Source organism: Tiliqua scincoides, chromosome 5 (assembly GCF_035046505.1).
Source record: "Tiliqua scincoides isolate rTilSci1 chromosome 5, rTilSci1.hap2, whole genome shotgun sequence".
NCBI lineage: Eukaryota > Metazoa > Chordata > Lepidosauria > Squamata > Scincidae > Tiliqua > Tiliqua scincoides.
Genome location: NC_089825.1, coordinates 126,697,290 through 126,723,314, shown reverse-complemented (window position 1 = coordinate 126,723,314; position 26,025 = coordinate 126,697,290). Strand labels below are relative to the sequence as shown.

Genomic DNA, 26,025 nt, shown 5'->3' with positions numbered 1-26,025 from the left:
TCCCACCCCCCAGCCAAGAGCCCTCGAGCACAAGACATCCATCACCTGCAATAATCCCCACTGCAGATGCTATGTCTTCTTGATCCCCTTGCCCCCAGCCAGCCTCAGCACTTCATCTGCTGTCAACACACAGCAGCATTGGGACCAGCAGGCTGATGCCTGACCCAGCTGGGGCTGGAGTCTACAGGGACCTCTGGGATTTCGGCTGGCAGACATTCCCTGCTCTTGCACCTCTTCGCCAAGGGGGCATTAATATAAACGCTTATCAGCCTGATAGGACTGTGAGGCACATGACTCTCCAGGGGCACATTTCTAAAACAGGCAGTCCCAGACCCACCTCTGCCAAGGGCCTGCTGCCTATTTGTAGAAGCCTTAGTTTTCCTACCTGTAAGGCAGGAATGAGGATGGCCTACTTCACTGTGTGGTTGTCAGGACAAGCACAATAAAGACCTCAGTAAAGCCATTTCAAATGAAAAATACCATACCTTAATGGCTCAGCCTCAATAGACTTGCTTGTTTAAGTGATGCTTCTGTTCATGGAGAGAGGAAAGTGTGTCCACAAGGCACTGAAGACCCAGAACTGGAAACAGCACTCAAGACCCCCCCCCCCATCTTGTCCCACACCTGAGATTTAACACACTCCCAAGTCCAGCATCATAGCCAGAAAGGCTAGAAATTTGGAAACTTTGAAAAAAAAAAAAGGTGCAGCAATTCTGCATTTGCATGGCAAGATCACAGAACAGCATGTGCATGTGTGTGTGTGCAAACCCAAAGAGGGGAAGAAAAGAGCTGCAGGGACTCTAGCTTCCTAAACTGTCCGACAGTGTCAGCCTTAGGCTTTCTGGGTCTTCATGACAGCACTACAGCTGAACCACAGATCCATTCCAGGTATGCAGAGTGAGGTGTCACCCAGGAGTAAAAGTTGTGGTTTCAGCTTGGAGTAACTTCATATTAATCGATACAGAGTGACTCATAAATCTCCTAGCAACTCACATGGCTTATTCCTCAGGTATGCAGCTGTCTCCTGTCCTGCTCCTTTCCAGCAATTTAAGAACCCCTCAAGCAAAGAGGTAACCTTGCTTCATATCTGACCAGCAGAACCATTTCCTTTCCCAGAGATTCCTTTACCTGCTTCTGCTAAGTCACCTTATATATATAGGCTGTGTGTTTTCTTCACTTTTCTCTCAACCAAGACAATGTCTTGGTGTCATGGCTACAGAAGTAAGTCAAAACACACAAGGGTCGACCATTTTAAATGCTTAGACCATTAGATTGGTCATGGGCTTGGTTCAGGCAACACAAACCAAGCTTCACACACAGCTTTCTTCTGCATCCTCCTCTTTCTTCCCTTTCCAGGTTGTTTTAATCGTAGTTTGCCATGACATCCACATCAGACAAACTGTAGTTAAGGTTAACACCAAACTTTTTAGTTAGCATATTGCTGTAAAGCCACCATGAATGTCATTTTTAGGACAGAAAAGCAGGACAGAAATGCCTAAAATATATAAATGTAATAAAACCACAAGAAGTAGGTTTGCAAAACATGGTTTAGAGGTTAGCCAGAGCTACAGTTTACCCAATTCAGATGTTGCAGCAAACTGTGGTTAGAACAGCTTAGAAATGGAGGAAGGAATCAGTGTGTGAGGGCAGATAAGAGAAAAGGAGAAAAGAGAGTTCATGTCATTTTCCCAATCCTGCAGGCCATGGTTTGTAAGATTGTCTGAACTGAACCAATAAAAAGGCTGCTAATGCAGAGCTGCGTTATGATCTCATTTTGATGACTGGATTTGTCTTCTTAATTATTGATGGTCACCACAACCCATAATGCACTGCAGACTATTCAAGGGTGCTATTAAAGAAATATGAGCGCTTACTTTAAAAGGGAACGGGGGAGGGTAAATGCCTGCACTGAAGTTGCATTTATTTCATTTCAAAATGCTTTCCAGAAATAGGCGGAGCTCAAAGACAAAGACAGGCCTGCACAAAATAAACCAGCAGCCAGTCTGCTGCCGTGTGTGTGCGGAGAGAGAAAAAGCACGGGGGGGGGGGGGAGAGAAAGAGTGAGAAGACAAAAGGGGCTGAGACATGTACAACAAGGAAAGGTTGACCCATGTCGATTCATAATTTGGATGGCAGTATTAAAAGGGGATACATTTGGGGGAACAGAGCGAGAGAATATTTTAAAACAAGAACAAGACAGGAGGAAAAAAAGAGTGGAGTTGAAGAGGAGGGAGGGAGTGAAAAAAACAGAAGGCAGGCTGGGGCTGCATGACAAAGCCATGCCCCTACTGCTCCATTTCAGATATCCACGTTAACTGCGTCTTTCTCTGCCATTGCTCTGGTTATTTGGTCTCCTACACGGGTTCTGTGTCTCAAGACCAAGCCTCAGTCCTCATTTTGAAGAGGGACACCATTTTTGCTCCTGCTCCAATGCAACCCATTCAGCAGGGAGGGGGCTTAGCGACACATCATGTGTCCTCACACAGCTACAAGAACTGCAAGGTGCAAGTTAACTAGGGGAAGACAGAACCCAGCAAGTCCACGTGCAGGGCAGCAGGCAGGATTATTGCTCCAGTGCTGCCAAGAAGAACAGATAGCTGGTTTCAGATGCATGGAAGATCCAGGTACAAAACTTGATCACTACCATGAAGGGCACTGAATGGCCTTGACTAGTAATTCTCTCTCAGCCTGAATAACTCCAGAGTGCTAGGCAGAGTGAAGCACTCTGTACACTGAAGGATAATCTTACAGCAGAGACCACAATACAACAGTACTGAGACAGTCCTCCAGAAATCTCGACTATGCAGTGCATACCAGGAACACAGCATGCTCCAAATGAACAGTAGAAGAGCTGTAAGCCCACTGGGAGCCATGAAGAGCACACAGAAGGGCTTCAAAGGGCCTTGCCATCAGGAGCTCCACCTTGCTGGTCTCAAGGGAGCCCTTGGCTGATTCAGGCAGCAGAGGAAGAAGGCAAACTGCCTCAGGTATAGGCAAGTGCCAAACAATTTAGAGCTAATTAGAGTCAGGCAGAGCAGTTTACTCCCCTAAAGCCCCACTGGCAAGCCTGTCTCCCAAGCACCTGGCACAAATCACTGAAGCGATTAAAACTGGCGAGGCCCAGGTGGCCTCCAGATCCCACAAGCGTCGAGGCAGGATGTCTGCCATTGGTCACAGAGGGTTGCTGGCGGTGGAACATGCCTCTGCCCGCCAAGCCAACGCAGAGAGAAGCAGCATGGCCTGCCAAGGCCACTGGCTCCTTCCTTGTAGCTGACAGGAGCTCAGTCTCGCCTGGATTGAGTCACAGCAAGACAAGCTGTGGATGCTGATGCTGGGCAGTTTGGTGTTCCAATGCTTGCGCCTAAAAGGCCACACACTTAGAAAAAGAGGCAATCACCTCACATACAGCACTCTCACCACACACACAGAATTCTAATCTCCTTGCTTGGCGACTTTCTATGTGTCCTTCCATTACAGCACAATCCGTTATTTTAGTTTAACAAGCTGTCTACACTCCAGAATGGTTTGTAAGAATGCATAAGACACACGAAGGGGCACTCCTCTTCAAAAACCCACACCCAGAGTATGGCCTGATTCAGTACTCCTTACTTCCCACAAAAAAAAGAACTAGCGGTATCCTCCCATGATGGGGAGGGGAGTGTCCTCCATATATACCTCTGCGAGTGTGAGAACAGTGCACAAATGATATGCTCACCTGAATAACATCTACACAACTATTTAACACTCTTAATGCAGCCTGCACCACATGTATGAACCTCCATAAGGTCTTGGTTTGGTTTTGCTTTAAGTAGGTGGCTTCTGGATCCCTCCCTCCTGATTCCTCTGCCCTCACACAACAAATACAAATGGATGAACCCACCTCATGAACTGGCTGAAGGCTTTGTAGTTTGTCAGGGTGTGATAGTCCTCCTCAGTGAAGACATGATCCACATCCTCTAGCCCCCAAGTCATGAGCAGCTGAGCAGAGGATTTCTGCTCCACCTTCAAAAGGAGATTGAAACTTCAGGATCTTTTAAGGCACAGACTCCCAAACTGGGTGATGCAGTACACAAGCATGCTGTGAGAGGGAACAATGTGCACCTTGAAGCAATAAGCCACCAGGCTGAACGTACCCACCTGTCTGTGCCTGTTAGAGCACTGATGTCCTCTCACTCTTTTATGGGCACTGATGCTATCCAGAGGAACGGTTTCCCCAGGATTTCCCCAGGATGCCTGTGCTACAGCTGACAGATGCAATTCTACTAGCACCCCAGAAATCATGGCCCCATTTCTGCCCCACACTGACTAGGAACAGGGGAAGGTGAGAGAGACACTAGGAGGCTGTATGAACTTGGTTATTCAGCAGCAAATGCATTGGCTCTAACAGCTGGTCAAGAAAATACACACAGGGTATAGTGTTCTTCAGTCTTAACCCAGAGAAAAAAGTGTGCCCCAGGTATCAATAATTTAGGAAACACTACTTTAAGACCTGAGCAAAATACTGAACCATTACCCTAAGCACTCCTGAAAGGATTGTTTTGCCACTAACTTAGCTGGATATCCTCACGGAGCAAGTGCCTCCAAGAGCAGTAGGCCTCAAATGGGGAGCCGAGACTAGGGCTGGAGCTTTCATCTTGCACTCTCACAAATGCCCACAAATAAGAACACAAGGGACTAAGGGCACAATCCTAACCAACTTTCCAGCATTGACATAAGGGCAATGCAGCTCCGAGGCAAGGGAATAAGCATTCCCTTACCTTGAGGAGGCCTCCATGACTGCCACCCAACTGTAGGATGCAGCTCATGCCCCATTGGCACAGCTATGTCAGAGCTAGAAAGTTGGTTAGGATTTGGGCCAAAGGTGGGTGACTGCAGAGGACACATGTCTCCCTAAGGAAACTCTCTGTCCACTGTACCACAGAGGCTTGGGAGTCTATGGTCCAATTGAAATTATCTAACTCACCTTCCTTTGCTTGCAGCCTTTTTTTTGAAGGCAGAAATAAAGAGAACTTTGTAAGATTTGAGGCTGAGAGTCTCTACCATTCTGGGATTGCACATAAGAAGTTGGAACTTTTGTAGCAGTCCCACCCTGTGAAACTCCTGTCCAGTACCATGGAGAAACACAGGGCTAGAAACACTGATAGGTCAAACTAGTGTCCCTACATCAGCATTAAATGCTTTATTTACTGGTTTACTGGTTTATCCCACCCCAGTCAACTCATTTGCCAACTCATTTGCTTTATGAGTGGGGAGTGGATTGAGACCAGACCGAGATATTCTCTTCCCAAACTCCAAGATTCCTACCTTTGGCTTTTGTATGCCATCTTCCTCCGACTTCTTCCGCCTCTTTGTCTTTTTTTCCTTCTTCTCTCGATGCTTCCTTCTCTTCTTTTTCCCCACTCCTCCATAATCACTGCCACCACTCTCTGACTTGGCCCGATACTGCTCTCGGTCTGACTCAAACTCATCCTCACTGACCTGCCAAGTGAAAGAGACTGAAATCATTAACATTCCTCTGTGACAAGCCTTCCTGCTGGGCACCAAGAAGCCCCTGTGCCAGGAGGAGGACAATCCATTCATTACAGCACAATAAACGGGATTAGCTAAATAAACAGACTGTTATTTCTATGAACCCACTAAACAAATTACAAACCTCAATAAGAGGCAATTCAGAAGCTAAGAGGAGCAAGTTGAAAACCAGTGATTATAGAGGACTCCAAGGGAGGTCCGAGGTTTTCTGTGGCAGAGGCAGTGCAAGAAAACCAGTGGCCTACACAAACAACTTGCTTCCTATGAAAAGTTAAGTCCCTCTATCAACTCCACCACTGACCTCAACAAGGAAGAAACCCCATCTCTGCAGGATATGTCAGTGACAACACCAGGACCATATGAATCCAGCCAGTTGCTCACTGGTGCAGAATGGGAGTGGAGGGAGGGGAAGTCTTGGCATGGTACCGAGCTCTGCCAAACTGACCCTTCAATTTTGGGGGTACAAGAAATGCTGCACATCAAAGAATCCCACCCCCAACCACAGACAAGCTCCCTGCAAGTCCCAATCAAGTTGTTTTGCCACTTGCACGGCAAAGGTATTACTACTGCTGCAGCCCCTCACACGGACTTCAGTGCTCCTCCAGAGGAGGGGAAGCTCCTCTTTGCCCAACTTACTAATTTTTTGCGCTTCCTGGGTTTCCCCGGCTTGTTCTCCTTCTGCTTCTTTGGCCCTCGTTTCTTCTTCTTGACAATAAGGGGGCTCTCTAAATCGTGCAGCTCCTCGTCATCCTCGTCTGAAAGAGCAGTGGGGGAAGCCAGAAGAGACCAAAGACAGAAAGAGAGAATTTACTTGGCTGCTTCTGAACAGCCCACCATTCCAAGCTCACTCACATACTGAAACAATTACCCCCCCCCACTTCTGCCTGCCTTCCAGTCCTTGCACGGCACTCTCTGCCAGTAAGTCTCACTGCTGCGCTAAGAGCCAGCACTACAACAAGCTGGGAGCCTTTGCTGAGCTCCCCCACGGCCAGACAGGCTCAAGGGCTTCTAGTTAAAAAAAATTATTATCCACTTTTTCACCCCCAACATTGTCAGAAATCTGCCATCTGTTCCAAAACTCCTAAGGATGGTGGCAGGGCACAGATTATAATCCCCCAAGGAACATCTAAAAGACCTTGGCTTGTTTCACTTCAAAAGCCACTTGAGGCCATGAAGAAGAGGGGGAATGACTGGTCTTTTGGTAGGAGAAACTAATCACATATATGAGGTACCAGCTAGGAAGGCTGTATATTGAAGCACAAGGCCCTGCAGACAACGAAATGGGAAAGGGGCCACAACCTCACCCATCATCATCGCCCATTAAAAGAGCTAAAAGAGAATGCTGCTTGATTCACATGTGGTTTCACTGAACACAACCCTCGTCATGTAGAAAAAGCAGATGATTCACTCTTTAATATAGGGAGCATGTGAACAGGACAGAAACAACACATGTCCTCCTGAATAACCCCAAAAGGGGTGCCTAATGTTGAGGCACTTCCGTTCATGTGAACACAATCTAAGAGGATGCCTTCTCTTCTCTATCCTGCTGCCAAGATCAACAACAGTGCTCTATGCCAGGATTGGAATAGCCAAGACTGCATGTGAGGTGCCTGCAACTAGAATCAGGAACTCTCAGCTTAGTGTGCAGCTGCCTGCATGCTGAGCTATCAGGTTATATCTGGAGCATCTTTGGGGGCAGGGACCTTGGCTAGTCAACATTTGCCTCCCAACCCTGGCTGCTGCTTACTGACTCCACTCTGACGAATGATAGCACAGTTGAGAAACCCAAACAAGTCTTCATTTAGTTCTTCCTTTGCCCCACACCACCCAGTGTTGTCAATTCTTCTCCCTCTCCTTACTCCTGGCCTGTGGCTTCCAGGTCTGCTCCTTCTCGAGTCCAAACACTTTCCAGCACTGCAAGTCTATGGCATTTGGAGACTGCAGCCTGGCCCCAAGCACTCGTATCAAAAAAAAATAAAGAAGATTCCCAAGGCTAGTTGTGGGCTGACTATCACAGGCACGCTTCTGCGCAGCAGGTATAGCATCAAGGCAGAACTCCTTAATAGGAGTCACCAGGGCCAACTCCCCTCTTGTTCACACTTGTTGTAAATCAGGAGCAACTCCACCAGCATCAACGGAAATTACTTCAGTATATTAAGACAGAGGAGGGACCATTAATCCTCTGCATTTTCTTCGACAGCTTTTCAACCTCCTGCTCCCCTCAGTGCACAGAGGAAGGCTCTATCTACCACTCACCGCACACAGCCCAGACAGGCTGCTGCCTCGTTAATATCACAGGACAACCGGCTCAGTGGTAATTAGACGCTCCAGAGCCACTCTGCCCCCTTGAGCGATTTCTCTTGTCTTGCCAGACAAGGCGGGAGGGGAAGGAGACAGGACAGACTCACTGTTAACCTGGCTGTGATTAATGTGGGATGTAACCTTGCTAAGTGCCAATGCTCGGAAAAACCTTTCCCCACACCAGAAAGACCAATACATCAGACTTTGTCACCATTTGTGCAAACCCTGGGCTATGGAAGTTCTTCTTGTGCTCCAAAGCACTGCCACCCCCTCCCAAAAGGACAACAGCCTTGGAGAGACACACAAAGACACACAACAGGTTCAGGCCCACTGAAGCCAGAGAAAAAACAATTACAGATGAAAGAGATCTATTGCTGGGAAGCAACAGTGGGAGTAGAGCGCTACCTTCATTCCAATTGCAGGCTTCCCACTGGGGCAGCTGACTGACGGCTCTGGGAGATAAGATATTGGCTCCGACAGCCCTCCCTTAGCTTGGTCCAGCATATGGGCTTTTCCCCATTCTTAGGACCAAGAGGTAAAGCAGGGGCACCCACAGATCCTTGGTTCAAGTCCATGCACATCCATGAAGTTCACTGAAAGACACTCAGCACAACTCAAACTGACCTACTTCATATGGTTGATTGCTGCATGTATAAAATATGAACAGGAAAGTATTTTGTACACTATGTCTTGTAAAAAACCTTGCTCCTCAAATACCCCTAAAACAACGCAGCCCTTGCTTTACAACCTTTCCCAAAACCCACCTCCTGGCTACAGCGGGTAGTCCCATCACTCCAAGATCAAGCGTGAAGTGGGGATAGAGGACAGGCTTAGCTCTGAACAATCTGTGCTCAGGTCCACTTCTGCAACTGACTTATTGTGTGTATATAAATACAAAATGACCCCAAAGGGATCAGATCCAGGGTCTACCTAGTCTTGCATCTGGTTCACTGTTGTGGCCCACCACATGCCTTGAGGAAACCCAAAGGCAGGGCTTGATGGCAATAGCCCCCCCCCCCCGCCACAGAACCTGCACTGAATGGCAGACTGTCTCTCAACAGGGAGGATCACTCAGGCATCATGGATAACTGCCACTGATAGGCCAGGCCTCCTTCACAAATTTGTCCAATTCTCTTTTAAAGCCATCTTAGCCAACTGCCAAACCACATCCTATGGCATGAATTCAACACGTTTCCACATAGCCTTGGGTAAAGCTCTCAGCACCAATTCCGCAACCAGGATCCCAGGTGTGGTTAGACTGCACTGTTGAAGTGAAGCTCTCCTACCATTCCTAGTACAACTTCCTTTTCTCCTTAATATAGGCTGGTCTAATAACTCTGTATACCTAAGAGCTCAGTTTACAATGCTCTCTGCCTCCCGGTTTCCACTGGCATTTCCAGTTGACCCATAAAGGGAGGGCTTGGTGGAAGAGGCAGGGTGATGCATTTCGCCTCTTGCTCGCCCCCTTTTGCACCCCTGCTCTGCCCCAGAACGGTGCTTACTACAAACATCTCCTGCAAAGTTCCGATTCCAAGGTCCCATTTTAGCTACAAGAATCTGTAGCTGGGAGGACACCTTGTCATCTCTGTAAACTTTCTCCCACACATAGTTGTGAATTGGGCCAATGGATGATCAATGGTCAATTAGCTGATGCCAAAATAGTTTTAACTTGAGTCATTGTATATTTCCACCAGGGAGCTGAAGGGATTTATGTTCCCCTCAGCCAAACTCAGAGACAAGAATACTAAGCAGATAAGGAATTTGGTAGCTTACTTTAAATGGAAAGTTAAAGGCTGTGAAAACTGGAAACACCCTCTGTGGAGTAGTCCTTTTTGTTTTGTATTTCGATGACTGAAATTATCAGTCAATAATTTCACTAATCAGGGATTTCAAACAGGTATGGTTTCTAAATTATTTTTAATTGGACCAGTCCTTTATTCGGGGCTGACAAGAGATGCATGTCTCTCGCTTCAATTGTAGGCATGAGGTTAAAATACACTGGGCCCACCTTATCCGCGGGTTTCGCATCTGCAGATCTGAGCATTCACAGATGCCAAGCCCACAGCTGCAGAGCCTCAGACGACTACTAGAACACAACCAGAAGTGGCTTCCGGTCATGTCCTAGCGGTGTTCCTTAGGTCTAGGGAGGCCACGCACGACCTCCAGAGGGCCCTGTGCAGCCCCCAGGTAACTGGTTACAGAACAGCACCACAACCCCCCAGATTTAATTACCCACAGATTTCTGTATCCTTGGGGGTCCTGGAATGGATCTCCCCCATTGATACGGAGGGCCCACTATAATTTCAAATCACTATCCTATTTTCAGCTAGTAGAAAATATCTCCAAGACAGCACCTGCACTGAGCTGGTAATAAGACTCATTTGCTAACTGACCAAACTGAAAAATCTGCTAAAAGCAAAGCAGCTGCTTCAGACTGTAGGTAGGTTGTCGCACTTTTGAGTACTCCTCCAAATTAAAAAAAAAAAAAAAGAGCCCTCTGCATGTAGTAAATTAGCACATGGTTTGATGGGCTAATTTACTACATGCAAGGAATTTGTGAGATGCGAGATCATTCAAAAATATGATCACCCACCTGTGACATGAAGCAGTACAATCTAGAATTCTACCACCTCCTTCTGCATAAGTCATAAAACAGCTCACAGGGGCAGGCAGTGAGCGGCACAGCTGTGCCAGGGTTCCCCAGGCTCATCATACTGTTGCCATCTCACAATGAGACATTATGAAGACCAACAAATTATGGCTGAGGAAGTGATCCACAGAGTACATATCTAACAGCCAGTTCCTCACTCTGCCCAGCTTTTTGTTTCACTTTCAAACTTCAGCATTCATCCTTCTCAGAGCTTTGCAACCACCAGCAGCTGTCACAGGCACTCCCTCCAGCCCTCCAACCATGTCAGGGCTGCCACTATCAGAAGCTTTCATTTGCGTTTAGTCCACCTTGGGAGTCTAGAACATCTCCTGCTATTTTTAGAATCTGTGTGATGAACGAGTTCCAATCTAGCCAGGGGGCCGTTGTCAAGAGCAGAGCTAGTACAGAGGATTCACCTCCAGCTCTGCAGTTCCACTACAGGGAGCCAGGAGTCGCCGCCACCCAATGTCTGCTGGATGACCTACAACGCAATGTGTTTGTCAGGCTATGTCCTGGCCCCTCTTTGCTCATTTCCCATCACCCCAGCCCCCAAGCCACAGGACACAAACTACTGTATAAATCACAGCTGGCACTAATTGGCTCACTGCGCCAGCAGCCTCTGTTGAGAGGTCGCAGGCTAAACGGGGCTGCAGGAAGCTAAACTGCCCTCTTGTGCCCCTGCAGGGGGTTCCCTCGGGTCAAAGATTAAACATATCGACTACAGAGAGTGCCAGCATGTGTGGGAATATCACACCCACCCTTTGTGGGTAAACACAGAGCCTTTCCTCCCTCCACGTGGTACAGAGCCAGCTCCTTCCTTTCTTCCCCTCCCACCTACCCACTCTCTCTCAGCAACAGAATTTTATATCCAAACTGTAGGAAAGCCGGCCGGCTGGCCGGCCAGCAGCCAGATCTTCTTTACTCACGCCAACCCAGCCTCTGTTTAGAACAGTGCCAAACTCATAGTATTCATGGGAGTTGCTCTGAGAGCTAAATCAGGCCTGTGGGAAAAGAGAATCACATACAAACGTTGCCATTGTCAGCCCAGCTCCACGTTCCAGTTCAGATCTATCCCCCACCCCTTCTCCTCCTCCTCAACCATCTGAGATCAGCCAACTCATACAATGCAGGCAGGCCAGATTCCAAAGACAATCCAGTGATTGGTCAAACCTCTATTCCAACAGCAACCCAAAATGACACCTCTTTCTAGCAGATCTCCTAATTTCAACATTCCAGATAAAAACAGGTGCAAAAGCAAAGGCAAGTTTAGCCAACTCCACCACACAGGCTGCCTCTCCAACTGGGGGATGCTGGCATGGGTTGTACACTACAACACAATCCCTGCCAGACTGAGTCAACCAAGCAGGGGCATTTTAAATCTTGCAAACAAACTCAAAATAATCATCCCTTCCAAAAGCTGCCCACCACCTCATCAATTAACAAATGCTGTTAAGATTAATGGATCTTGGAGCAAAAACCACCATTGAAGTCCCCGCTCTGCATCGTTCCCTCCCTCGCTTCTCTCCCTTTGCTACATTTTGCATCTGGCACAACATTAGCAGTTCCTTCTGACAATACAACATTTATCTCTGATTCCACCAAGCTGATTCACCTTGTTGCATTTCCCTCATACAACGCCGCCTTCCTTCCGCTTCTGGTGGGATGGAATTGACAAATACGAGGGGGGGAAATACATCAGGGTAGGTTTATCAGACACCCCCTCCCCTGCAACTCTTGTCAATTTCTAATCCATCTATCAATCTTTTTTTTTCCTCCTACTTCTTCCAGGCAGTCTTCTCCCCCCTCCACCCCCCTTTTCCTAATCATAATATTGGCACACATGCGCAGAAGGTTCTTATATTTGGCAGGCAATCAACTAGAATTTTCCACACACGTGACATTTCTACTCCCTACCTTGAAAATATATATTATATAAGGCTAACAAAGGAACTGGAAAGGAAATGGGGAGGGGGAGGAATGTAGATGTGCAGCCATAACTACGATTACAGAAGACCAACCCTGCTTAGAACTGCCTTCTCTTTCAGACAAACAATATTTGTGTATTTCGATTTCATGCAAAAAAAAATGGACGGCCAATTTGGAAAGAAAAAAGAACAGCACCTTTTTATCTGTGTCGCTTAATGTAGGAGAATAACAGCCATTTCCATTAGCGAGAAATCTTAATCATCAGGATAAAAACAGTCATGCAAGATGGGGGTGGCAGAGTGAAAAGTAGCATACTCAGTGAGATGGGGAAAGATTGAGAAATACCTTCATTCTACAAATTGCTCACAAAGTTTAAGCTGAATTAATTGTGAAGCTATTTTTTCTCAACTGTGGCGTCTCAAGAATTGGACATGGAGGAAAGAAACGAGAATGAAGCAATGGGGATTTTCAAAAACAACTCCAGAACCTGCTGTCATCTAGCCAGTAGTTGGAGGGGGGGCTATCTTCCAGCCAGCCACACTGGTAGAAATGTAAAGGAGAAGGGCACTAGCTGGCAACTAGCACTGCTGGCATGCACGGCCGAGAGAACTGTGCTTGTGAGCTACCGGGTGAAGTCAGGGTGCCAGGGATTCCTCTCAGGCCTTCCCGTATTGCAAGGGGACAGAAATTACCTTCCAGATGTGTGAGACAGACTGGAAGAAGTGGATGGGCTGGTCCAGGTGAGTGTCAAGAACTATCAACAGAGAAGGATTCGTGAGCCAAGCAAGCAGCCTCAAGTGGAGGTCCAAAAAAGTGGAGGGCTAGTTTGATATCACTGTCTCTCTCTGGAACCTGTCCATGCACTGGTGTGCAGCCTGGTGCTCTCTCCCCTCCAGGTCATCCATCCTTGTCCATTCATTCTTGCTCTGTGCTCATAGTCACCACTGGCCTTTTTTCCTAACTCAAGATTCTGACTTACTTCCCTGGCACATGCCTCCTTGATGGCAGCCTGGCCTTCTCCATTGCCCCAGCTTTGCTCAGCTCTGGCTCCTGCTGCCTCTGGGTATGGATCTGACTTTCCTTCCGCACATTCCCCCACCTGCTGCTGTTTTTTTCTACAGTACTTTCAGTACAGTAAGAGCAATACTCATTTCCATGAAGCCAGGCCTGTTGCAATAAACTTTTAAACAAATCCACTCTTGGGAGTATCAGAATATCATTGGCACATCAACTGCACTGCAGCCCCAGTTACCCCTCTATGACACTGGTCACTGTTCTTAATTAACAGGAATTGCAAGTTCTTCATTAATATATAGACAGATATCACAGGGCAAGCTACAAGTATTGCTCCTTGGTGAACCAAGGTCCTTATCTCCAACTTCAGTTTTGGAAGTGGCATGCAGCTGCTAAAAACAGGCACTGCTATATAAACACAGCTGACATTTGCTGGTACAAGTACCAGTACATCCAAAAACACCACAAGCCTAACTCACTCCCCCCCCAGGTACGAACTTCTAGCCTTCATGGGTCTGAGGGAGAACAGAAACTAAGGTTGCAATCCTAACCAAACTTTCCTGAGAGTAAGCCCCATTGAACATAACAGGATTTACTTCTGAGTAGACCTGATTAGGATTGTGCCCTAAGCATATGAGAAGCTTTCACCAGCCAAGAACCTGAGATTCCCCAGAAACCCCATATTAGGATCATTCAGCAGTCAGACTATTCAGTAGGGCCCTGAGAGTTCAAAGTTCAGCTCAGACATAGGAACCTATGTTGTACAAATACACAATATAAAGAGGATACATCACTGCATGTAAAAAGCAGTAAAAACTAAAGGAAGTTCTAGGTGGACATAGTGACAATACTATGAGACCCCTTTTAGCACAAATCTGACTGCCACAGGAATCCTGGCACCTTCTCATGGGGAATCACTCACTGGTCATCGTCAAAAACCTCATCCCACTCCTCCCCTACCCCCAAAAAGGAATCAGACAATGGCCATTCCTGCATCTAACCACTTTTCACCCAAGATGGAGCTGAGTCTAAATAACTGTTATCAGCTAAAACCAACTCACATCACAGCTCACCACTTCTTCAGTCCACACATACCCTTGTACAGTCTCAGGGGTCTCGGAAGGAAAAGAAAAAATTAACAAGTATAGGAGCGAAATGGTGAACTGTAAACAATCCTACATGTGCAAGAACAGTAGTTACATCTTCATCTTTTCCCCCTTTGCGGAGATCATAAAGGCTCATCTAGTTAAGCGTGCAGGGGAGTGCAAGTCAAACAAAGAACACAGAATAACAACACCTAGGTGAGGTTTGCAGTGTTAAGGGCAGGCTGGCTTCTCCCAATGCTCAGGATTACAAACCATTCACATACATTAACAATACACACTTATTTAGCTAACAAACCTGCCAGGTGGGCTCCAAGTTTAAGAGGGTCCTTGGCAAGGTAGCCTCTAGCGGGCCCTCTCCCATATGGGTGGACCCCTTCCCTTAACTTGGGTGGACAGCAGGCACAAACACAGTTACAGAGACTACGGCAACACCGCAATGATAGGCAGTTGTGACAACAGCTATGCTGCTGCTTTTCCTTTCTCCTCCTTTCACACTCAATTTTGAAGAATAGTAGAAAGGAGAGGAGGTAGGGCAGGAAGGATACAAGGATGGAGCACTGTGCAACAACATGGGCTGCACTGCTGCAACACCTGTCAATCACCAAGGAAGCAGGCCAACCAAGCTAACAGTGCTAGCTGGGCCCTATTCTCTCCAGGACAGGATGGAATGCTGAGCCTGGGCACTCAGCAGCTGCCTGAAAGGTACTGCCAACCATGTTAATATATATGGGTATGTGTCGCATAGCAATGATCCAGCAACCAACAGACAATATATATACAATCGTGGTTCCACTGAACTCAACAGGTTGACTTCCTTAAGTCCTTCCTTACCAACTCAACCGTTCACATACTTTCCATTCTCGCTTTCTCATGAAGGAATACAGCTAACTGTGTGTCTTCTTGCCTTCCAGCTCCACAAGGGATTCTGGGGTGATAAAAGGCTGCTGAAGGGCATTCTGGGGCGCAACCCAGCAGCCACTAGCAGTTGTCTGGCAATGACCGAAGCACCTTAACGACGGGGTTTGCAGAACGGATCCCAGTCAGTAAGCGACACATGCCTGTATAGCCTACCTTACCAGAACAACTCAGGATAAGAAATAATTATTTATCAATCTGTTGTCACAGGGCAACAACTTAATTAAAGGAAGGTTGATTGGCAGCACCTTCTCTGCAAAGATCACACGACTCATTTTACTGTTACTCTGAGGAGCCACAAAGACATTCTTGTTGAGGAATAGCACAGTCGTCCAAAACCACATGTCAAGTTAGACCCAGCAACTCTCAAGAGAGAGTCACATCCAATATTCAGAACTGCTGGATGCACCTGACCTGTACACAGCCTGGTGTGCACACCTCTATCACAGTTCCAGCCACATAAGTTATCCAAGTATGTGAAACTCACCACAGGAGCTTCTGAAGGCAAGATTTTTATTTATGAACAATGTTTCATAAAACATGAAATGGACATTATTGGTCAGAGACAGAACAACCACTGCAGATGTTTTAGCCCTACAGCAAAAAAAAAGCACTTCCTGTGGTTGTTATCACAGTATAAAGTGTACAAACAAAACTTGTGTGGCAGAAACAATATATTTTCTCCATTTACATCATATTTTCCCCCCAAGACATTTAAACCAGAACTAACCAATCTTCTCTCTGCATCTAACAGTAACTTCTCATCTGTAAATTATTCAATATCCTGAGGAATAAGAGGATTCTGAAAGAGGACCCAAAATAAATCAACAGCATGGGGAGGGGGGAATAAGGTGATCAATTTAGAATAAAAAGCTGAAAAGAGTTCAAGTGTATTTTTTAAGTATCCCATACACACCAGCTTAGAGGACAAAGCAAGCTATCCAGCTGTGTTGCTGCAAGACATCAGCCTTTCAGAGTACCAGAGATTTTTCTATTATCCATACTTTGGTGTTTGTGTAAAGTTTTTCCTTAAATGAGTTAGGCTCCTGAGGCTGCTTGCATAGCATACAGCTCTCAATGGAAGTAAGATCCTTAACTGTGGACCACCATATCCTCTTAATGAACCATTCCAATGGTTCTAAGCACCATTCCTCATGTGAACCAGGCCTCACTGTCCCTCTTGTGTACTTTTTAAACTGTCCCTTTCTTTATACATTATAAAATCACACAGATGGATCCACAAGGAACTAGCCATTCCGCAGCAGCAGCACTGCTCTATGTGGAACGAAAGCAGTGCCAAGGGGTCGGCTATGGCAAAACACCACCAGTCCCAGGGCATCCTCTCCATGACCCCTGCTCTATCAGAGCCATCTCCTTGCCAGCTCCTGGTTCTCAGCACCAGAGGCCGCATATTCTCATCATCCTCACACAGCAGGGCCTGGAATCCTGCTGCTGCCAGACAGCCAGCCCCCTCCGCTCCTGTCAACGTTGGCAGCCACCATCAAGCACCAGCTGTTCCCGTCACCTCTGGGCACCCTGAGACACCGCAACACCCACTTGGCAGTCCCTCACTGGGGATGGAGGCCAGACGGGCGGGGGGGAGACACGGCCACACGCACTGTTCAGTGTGAGGGTCAAACCCCCCCCCCCACTGACCTGACCCTCAACTCCCAGTGCGGGCTGGAGCGGAAGTGTGTCTGGACAGAGGGAGGGGGCACATGTGGGACTGTTTGCCCCCCTTAAATGACCCACTGAAAGTTGCCAGTTCTCCCCACAGAACTGGGACCAAAACAGGGACACGCAGTGGGTGTGGAGGCAGCTGAGGCAGAGCCTCCCCAACGGCAAGCGCTGCTGCCGTGGGGAGCACCCAAGCACCCACTACCCACATGCAGAGCTCTGCACGTGGGTACTTGGGTGCCCCCACGGCTGCCGTTGGGGAGGCTCTGCCTCACCTGCCTCCCCACTCACTGCATGTCCCTGACCCAAAGTGTGGGCTGAGGTGACACTTGAGGGAGTGCAGGATCGGGACCAAAAGTGGTCCTGTGAGGGGGAGCCTCTTTTTAAGGGGGCGGCTGAGGAGAGCTCAGTGTGGGGGGGGGGGCTACACCAGCCCCCCTCCCCCCATTGAAGGCTGTTTACAAACAAACCGCCCCTCCCCCACCCCACCTCAGGAAAGCTGAGGGGGTGCAGGGGACGCACCCCTCCCCCTCAGGGGGGCCCCCAGCGCCGCCCCTCCCCCCGCGCGCGTGTTGTGAGGCGCGCAGAGAGCCGTTGGCCGGCGGCGCGTGGGGAGGGGGAGGGGCGGCTGTGTGGACGGAGCGGAGCCCGGGCGGGCGGGCGGGCGGGGGCGCCCCTCCCCCACAGGGGCTCGTTTTGGCGCGAAGGCTGAGCGGAGTGGGGGAGGGGCGGCTGTTTACCTGGCGGCGGCCGCTGCTGCGTCCCCCCGGCGGGTGTCGGCGCGGATGCTGCGGGCGCCGGCGGCGCGAGCGGGGCGGGCGGGAAGGTGTCGCCGGGGCTGCGGTCCCCCGGCCCGTCGTCGTCGTCTTCCTCCTCCTCTTCCTCCTCTCCGTCCTCGTCCCCCTCCGCCTCGGACGCCACCATCTCCTCCTCCTCCTCCTCGTCCTCCCTCAGAGGAGAAGCCATGGTGGTGCCGAGGAGGGCGGGCGGCTGCGGGCGGGGGGGCCCCCGCCTCCCTCCTCCCCGGCTCCCCTCGCCCTCAGCCGGGGGTCCCCGCCCCGGCTCGCTCCTCTCCTCAGAGCCCCCCCAAAAACTAAGGAGATACACTTAAATTCTGGGGGGGGGCGCCCAGGACAGCAGTTTCCTCAAGAGCAGGAAACAAAAATGGCCGCCCCCAAATTATTTTTAAAACAGACCCCCCCAGGATGTAAAAAAAAGCATTTATATATATGTGCCCCCCAGACCCAAAAAGAAAATGACTGGCTTAATTTTAACCCTCAAGGTTAGAAAATGACCCCCCCTCAAAAAAATCAGCTCCAAATTCAAACAAACAACATATATATATATATGTGTGCCCCCCCCCTATATTTAAAAAGAAAATGCCTGGCTTAATTTTAAGCCTTAAAAAAAGACACACACACACCCCCCCCCGTTGAAAAAATCAGCTCCAAATTCAAGCAAACAATATATGTATATAAATATGTACCCCCCTATATTTAAAGAGATGGCTTAGTTTTAACCCTTAAGGTTAAAAGAAAAGATACCCCTGTTTAAAAAAATCAGGTAAAAGAAAAAAAATCAGGTAAAAGATACCCCTGTTTTAAAAAAAAGCTCCAAAGTAAAACATATATATATATGTATATGTGCCCCCCTATATTTAAAAAAAAAAACAAAATGGCTGGCTTAGTTTTAACCCTTAAGGTTAAAAAAAATTCCCCCTGTTAAAAAAAAATCAGCTCCAAATTAAAAGAAAATAATATCATGCAAGAAAAAAAAAGAAATAGATCATAAAGCTAAAGGTTCTTTCTTTCTCTCTCTCTCTCTCTTTCTTTCTTTCTTTCTTCTTGCTGCTCTATTTTCTTTTCAATCTCCAGGATCTGTGACCATGAACAATATTTAGACATTCCTGGCACTGGGGGGAAACTGACAAGATTTCTGCATAAAACAAAGATGGCTGCTCTAAATTATTTCTTTTTTTCTTATGCTCTTTTCTCTCCCCCCTCCCTCAATAAAAATATTTTTTACAGGGAGGAGGGAGAGAGAGAGAGAAAAGGTTGGATTAATCAGTACTCATGCTCAGTTATGACATCAGCATAAAATTGTTAAAGGTTAACTAGTTCCATACTAGTAGGACCAGGACTTTTGTTATGTGCCTGAATCTGCTTTACTAGCAGAGGGGAGGAAAGAATAGGGTTTTTTCCCTCCCCCTCCCCCTTTTTTCTAACTTTAAATACTTCAGAAGGGAGTGGTTTATTTCTCTCCTTTTCCTCTAGGGCAAGAAAGAAGGAAAGAAGAAAACAAATCCACAGATTACTCCAATTCATTAAAAGATTTTATCCAATTCACACAAGCAAATTTCAGTTTTCCTAAGTTTTTTTTTTTAATTAAGATTTTTCTTTTTGGCCATCTTCTGTCTAAAAATGAAAAGCACTCTCTCTTCAAAAAGGAAAAAAAAATGTACCCAATGAGGTTCTGTTTACCCCTAGGGCAGCGATTTTCAACCTCTCATCTCATGACACACTGACAAGGCGCTAAAATTGTCAAGGCACACCATCAGTTTTTTTTTTACCACTGACAAGGCACACTGCTGCTGTTAGGAAGCTCAGGGCCCAATTCTATCCAAATTTCCAGCACTGGTGCAACCACAACACATCTCCAAGGTAAGGGAACAAGTATTCCCATACCTTGAGAAGACCTCTATGACTGCCTCTCCACCACAGGATGCACTGCATGCCCCATTGGCACAGCTATGCCGGCACTGGAAAATTGGATAGGATTGGGCCCTCAAATTCCCTAACCACCCTACTAATAAATGGCCCTCCCCAAAGTCCCATAGCACACCTTCCGACCATCTGCATCACACCAGTGTACCACAACACAGTGGTTGAAAATTGCTGCCCTAGGGCAATAATATGTTTGTCCCCCAGGAACAAATGAATGTAAATGGAAGTGTGGTGTAATAAGCAATAAAATCTCCTATTAGTTATTTCTTTCTTGTGAACTTTTTTTCCCTTCATCAACTGCTGCTAAACATTTTTAAAAGCAGATTTTGACAATAATTGAGGCCACAATTCAGCACACATACTGAAGCCCCACTGAAATCAGTGAGGCTTAAATCTGTGCAACTCTCTTGTGGACTTTGGTTTATAACTTTTTTTCCCCGTTTTACAAATGAGGAAAGAACTCAGTAAAGACAGTCCAATAGGGTAATATTTTATAAAAATTAAGAATGCAATCATAGTTCACTTTTGGAGAAATCACGTGGTCTACATTTCTTTGAGCTCAGGATTTTCAAGAGTTGGATTAATTAGCTATTCTTATTTGTGTTTGCAGAGAGAAATTGTCAACACCTCTGATAGCCATAACACCTGTGATAGTCTTTTGCTTTTCCAGAACCAAAAGAAAATTTTTAAAGACCCATGTTGTATTTTTAAAAATTACAAGATTTGGAAACTGTCATTTCTGATTTTAACACCTAGCTCAATGGTTCCCAAACTTTTTCAACTGGCAACTCCCTTGACTATTGGGCCATTAGCCATGATTCCCTATTGGAGCTACAATCTTACACACTGTAGTGGGTCTTTTGCAAGGATACAGCAGCTCTCTTGGCTGATTTCCACGGTTCTTCAAGAAGCCACAGCTCACAGTTTGGGAACCATTGCCCTAGCTCTTCCATTTGAGTAAATGGGGTTCTCCTACCTGTCACAGATGCTACAGCAGGAACACATTTAAATTGGGACAGAACGTAATACTCAATGCAGGGTGTTGCTTCTGCAATCAAAACCAGAATATAGCTCCAAAACAAAGTCCCAGTTTGTACCTTGCATGGATTTCAATTCAGACTGGGGCTCATTTACTACCATGCTAATAATACCCATGTAGGAGTTACTGAGTTTCTTTCAGTATATAACATTCGTGGAACCATCTAAATAGAAAAGTGTTTATCATGGACCTAATCCTGTAAAATGTAGTGTTTTACTCACATGAGTACTTCCAAATATGTTTATGTAGAAAAACCGAATAACAATTCTGTTCCCTTACCATGAGGAGGCCTCTGTGACTGCCTCCCAACTGCAGGGTGCAGCACATGCCACATTGCCACAACTATGTCAGAGCTGGAAAGCTGGTTAGGATTTGGGCCTCAATTATTTTTCTAATATCCCATTTTCAAAACAAATTACAGCAATGTATTCCTTCCAGTCCCCACAACACATTTGTGAGACAATTTTATGCTGTTTTGCCCCGCTGTGCAAAAAGGCGGGGTATAAATTAAATAATAAAATAAAAAATAATAATTTTAGTATGGCTTTTTAAATTTCTCTTTGAATTTTTTTTTTAAAGCAAGTCTGAGTATTCTGGCAAACTTCCCTTCTCCAAATATAAAATAAAGGGAAATTGGTTCTGATTTTGAAGATTGTGAGAAGGTTGACTGAAGGATTGCTTAAAATGCAAGGGCCGGAGATCATTATTCCAAAGTACTCTCGCTCAAAAGGACTGCTATAAAATGTTGTACATAATAGAAAAGGCAGAAGATTTCAGCTATATGAACATTTTCCTTTTTTTTTAATTGTAATTACCTAACTCTTGAAAATATTTGAATATTCAAAAATTGATTACTGCAAAAAGAAAAGGATAATCACCTTAAATTTTGAGACAAATCAGTAACCAGCAAAGTTTTTCAAAAGTACCTCAACTTTATTGACTGAAATTGTAACTCAGTTGAATTCCCATAAATCTTTTTGAATTCCCATAAATCTTTTGTAACACCAAACAATGTATGGTACAAAGCTGACCAATCATCAAATAATTTTGAGGAACACAATGTAGTAAAATCAAAGGAGCAGGCACCCACCTAGAAACTAGTACCTCCAATCTAATATCCTACATAAAGTCTTGCTGATTGCAATGGAGCTTCTGCCTATGTAAGTGTGCTTGAAATCAGGCTGTATCTGCTCTGACTTGCTCACAGGGAGGACAGTATGCTATTGCAGTTAGTGGTACACTTGTTCCTGAATTACTGTCAAAGGGCAGATGGTAGTTTACTTTTACGAGAAGAAATGGTGGGCTACCCCAGCTATTAAAACACAGTCTTCTTCAATGAAAGTGTTCAACCTACGTTGAGGGTTATTCTCCTGTAGACTGGTTCCAAGTGTCCACAGAGGAGCCCACAGGAGGCTCAGTTCACCAAACGAATGTTATCCCTCTTGTGGCTTTTATATTCAGTGCAACACCCTCTGAAGCCCTCCAGGAGCCTGGGCACCAATCCCACTCATTCATGCTGAAATATGTTTCTGGTGATGCTGGAAGCCAATGCTCTAGGATATTTGCTATCTAAATTCTTGGCTCAAATTTGCAATTTCCAGTTCACGTATAGAGAATTTCTCTTCATGATAGGAGAAAGATGGACTTTGTTACAGCATAATCTGAACTTAACCTTCCCTTCCATATATTTCAAATGTTACGTTATCCATTATTTAAAAGTAAAGCAATGAGAACAAAACATAAATTTTCAGACAGGATTAGTTTGCAGCTTGGGCCTTGTTGCTTAAGGGAATAGCCTGCAAAGAGGAAAACATCCCTTTCCTTCTGTCTCTTGTCTGCCTTTGATGTTTTTTCACAATGCAGCAAGCTTCAGGAATCCCATCGAGGAACCTACAGCATGATACTAATGGGGGACGTGTAGTGCTTATCTCGACAGCTCACCCCCACTGCATCGTCTTTCAAGAGGGTCAAAGATGTGTCGCTCATTACACCACAAGCCTGCTCTTTCCTTCAGGGAACTGCTTCTTTTTGACTAGGGGGCAAATAATCTTTCAAGACTTTTCCCCTGCTGATTTTATGTGGCTGAAACACATGCTAAATATGTGTGACAGCCTGCAGAAACATGAGGATTCTACATTGTCTCAGAAAATCAGAGTGTGGTTGGCTTCTGTCACAGTCTTCCTGTGACCTCAGGCAACTAATTGACCCCTTTCTCAGCTTTCACCTTTTGAAAAACCTGAACAAGACTGGCTCCCACCTCTTGCTAAAATCATGTGCTTTAAGATGCATGACATAATAATTAATTTGTGAGGGACGACGACTAAGAAGCTGGTTTTTGTAACGGAGTGATGGTTACAAAATAATCTTGGTTCTCTAGCAATCAAGAAACACTGGAGGATTTCCAGGACAGAGGTTGCGCTTGCCTGTCCTTCCTGAAACTACAACTGTATTGGGGAACCTCCTTCCTCTGCAAGGTGATTTCGCTTGCTTCAAATTGTGTCAGATGAAGTATAGCCATTTGAAATGCACAAAAGGACCGTATGAACTCACAATTGGTTGGCTATTATGATAGCCACGTTGTCCACCCATACCTAGGAATTCAGCAATCTGAGCAAAAGAACCAGGCATCCTAGAGAAGGCCTATCTATCATTGTTCACTTCAACAATGGCAGATACTGAACACTGGCCATGTGGTGGATGTTAATGAGCACTGTTGCAGTAGCAGGGAAAAGTAGAGAATTCAGCTGCAGGGTGGCTGCACGTTGAATGGTTGTTGGAGGTAAGGGCAGAGTGGTTAATAGGGACATTTGTGTGGTTCCAGAGTGATGAAATGAAGGCTGTGAACTTGCTGGGGAGGCATGCAACTATGACCAGTCTTCTCACCTCTCTAAGAATCATGACAGCAGTGGGGGAGAGAGAGATTTTTTATTAATTTTTAAAAGTGTTGGAGAGGAGATTCAGCTGGACAAGGGTAGCTTGGCTATGGGGAGGAGGCAGCTGCAATACTACAGCATGTCTGGAAAAGGAAAGGCGGGTCATGGGCTAAGAACAACCGGTTTTCTTGCATCGATGGGCAGGAGTCTGAAGGTGGAGTCTGGAGGATAGATGGTCATGATCCCAGCTGCCCTCAGTACAAGTGAAAGTCTCCTTGCAGCTATAGGACCTGCCAGTTCCACACCACAAGATAACATTCAACCTTCAAATTTCATTTAATAACCAGGCTTACAGGAGGATTTTTCCCATTCCCCTATGACAGCTGCCAGGAGCAGAGACTATCCAAGGAAGCACAGCAATAGAGAGGACAGCTGGCCTGGTATCATGACAGCCGGAGGCCTTGTTGGCAGTGCATGGGGGTAGACAGATGCCCATGAGCTCTGCCACAGCTGAGAGGAGATTCTGACATACACAAAAGCAGCACACAGGACAGAAGAAGCGTTGGGAGGTATGGCACCAATGAGGACTCTACAAATGCTGAGAAATGAGACAGGATGGTTGGTACTGCACAAGGATACACATGTACTTATTCAATGGAATAACGCTACAATCCTATGCACATGTACCTGAGTAAGAGCCCAATCCTATGCATGTATTCTCAGAAGTAAATTCCATAATAGTAAATTGGGCTTCCTCTCATGTAAGTGTGGACAGGATTGCAGCCTAAGAACCATTGAATTAAATGTGGCTTACTTCTGAGAAGACATGCCTCGGATTGTGCTGAAAGTGTTTCATATACCTGGGGACAATTCCTGAAGTGACAGTCACATCAAAGTCCTGCTCTTTCACACAGGAAATGAAGTATAACATTTCCCCAAATGGTTGTGTGATGGACCCTGGAGATTTTGGGTCTTTATTTCCATTTATTCTGCCTGGCCCTGGAGTCTGCAAGCCCCTGTAAGGCCATTTTGCAGTGCCACTTGATGCTACATACTTCTAGATCACCAGCACTTCCACATACCCCCCAAACTCTCATCTAAGGGAGGTGGAGTCAGAAAGCAAAAGGGTGGGTGCAGAGAAAGATCAGATGGGAGCGCAAGTGGGGCGGCAGGAGGCCAGCAGGCAGCTCAAATGTCTGGAACAGGACAGGGCAAGCTGCTTCTTTTCTCTCACTAGAGCTCCTCGACTTGCTACACTGCAGGAACTTCTGAACTGGAGACCTTTCTCTTTGCCAGTGTTTCCAGGGAGGTTTTTGGCCTCAGTGCAGTGTTTAGATTTGGAGCACAATGGAAACTGCAGCAGCCAGGTCCATAATGAGAAGAGGACTCACTTCCTGAATGAGCGTCTCTGGGAATCCTACAGCTTTTGGGTCACACCGAATATCTATCAGGTATAGTTAGGAATGTACCCCATGGCCCTCTGTACTTTGTAACTTCAGCCAACCACTCTACACAGTGAGCTGCAGAGCAGTCAGTGTGGTCAGTGTCATTCTAGGGTTAGAACCTGATACCCAAACCATCACTGCTCCACACAGATTCCCTCCTGTGTGTGTATACGCACATGCATAAGAAACATAAGAACAGCCCCACTGGATCAGGCCATAGGCCCATCTAGTCCAGCTTCCTGTATCTCACAGCGGCCCACCAAATGCCCCAGGGAGCACACCAGATAACGAGACCTGCATCCTGGTGCCCTCCCTTGCATCTGACAGAGCCCATTTCTAAAATCAGGAGGTTGCACATACACATCATGGCTTGTAACCCATAATGGATTTTTCCACCAGAAACTTGTCCAATCCCCTTTTAAAGGCAACCAGGCCAGATGCTGTCACCACATCCTGCGGCAACCTGCATGTGTGCAATGGTCCCTTTTCTTTTCCTTCCTTGTTTGCACTTCTCAGTGACTGGCTTTCTGTGCTCAAGCAGGATCATGAAGAAGCGGGAGAGGGGGGTTGTGTTGCCAGCAACCAGAAGGAACTCTAGAAAAAGGTGCAGGATACTGTCACAAAAGAAAAAAAAATAAAAACCAAAACATGGTTTAAAAAAAAGAGAAAAGTGCAGGAGAGCCATACTGATAAGGAAGAGGCCCAGCAAGGCTGGACTGGCTGGACAGTCTATAGGCTGCCTCTTGAGAAACAGCTTCATGTCCAAGCAGCCCAGTGTCACCTGGATCTGGATCCCTGGATTCCTTCTTGTTCTTCTTCCTCTAACC

General features: G+C 46.4%; 1 protein-coding gene across 5 annotated transcripts in view; it reads right to left on the bottom strand.

The window, feature by feature from the left end:
* CHD3 (chromodomain helicase DNA binding protein 3) overlaps window positions 1-18,254 on the bottom strand; it is a 57,914-nt gene extending 39,660 nt beyond the window's left edge. For 3 of the 5 annotated variants that reach the window (XM_066631322.1, XM_066631325.1, XM_066631324.1), the window contains exons 1-4: window positions 17,859-18,254; window positions 6,166-6,284; window positions 5,305-5,478; window positions 3,881-4,002 (exon numbers count right to left, since the gene is read on the bottom strand). In XM_066631322.1, the coding sequence (XP_066487419.1) occupies window positions 3,881-4,002; window positions 5,305-5,478; window positions 6,166-6,284; window positions 17,859-18,084 (641 nt within the window). In that variant the 5' untranslated portion in view covers window positions 18,085-18,254. Of the gene's footprint in view, window positions 1-3,880; window positions 4,003-5,304; window positions 5,479-6,165; window positions 6,285-12,092; window positions 12,158-17,858 lie in introns of those variants that run through there. The other 2 variants (XM_066631323.1, XM_066631326.1) reach the window with 2 other exon arrangements.
* Between the last annotated feature and the right edge of the window lie 7,771 nt (window positions 18,255-26,025).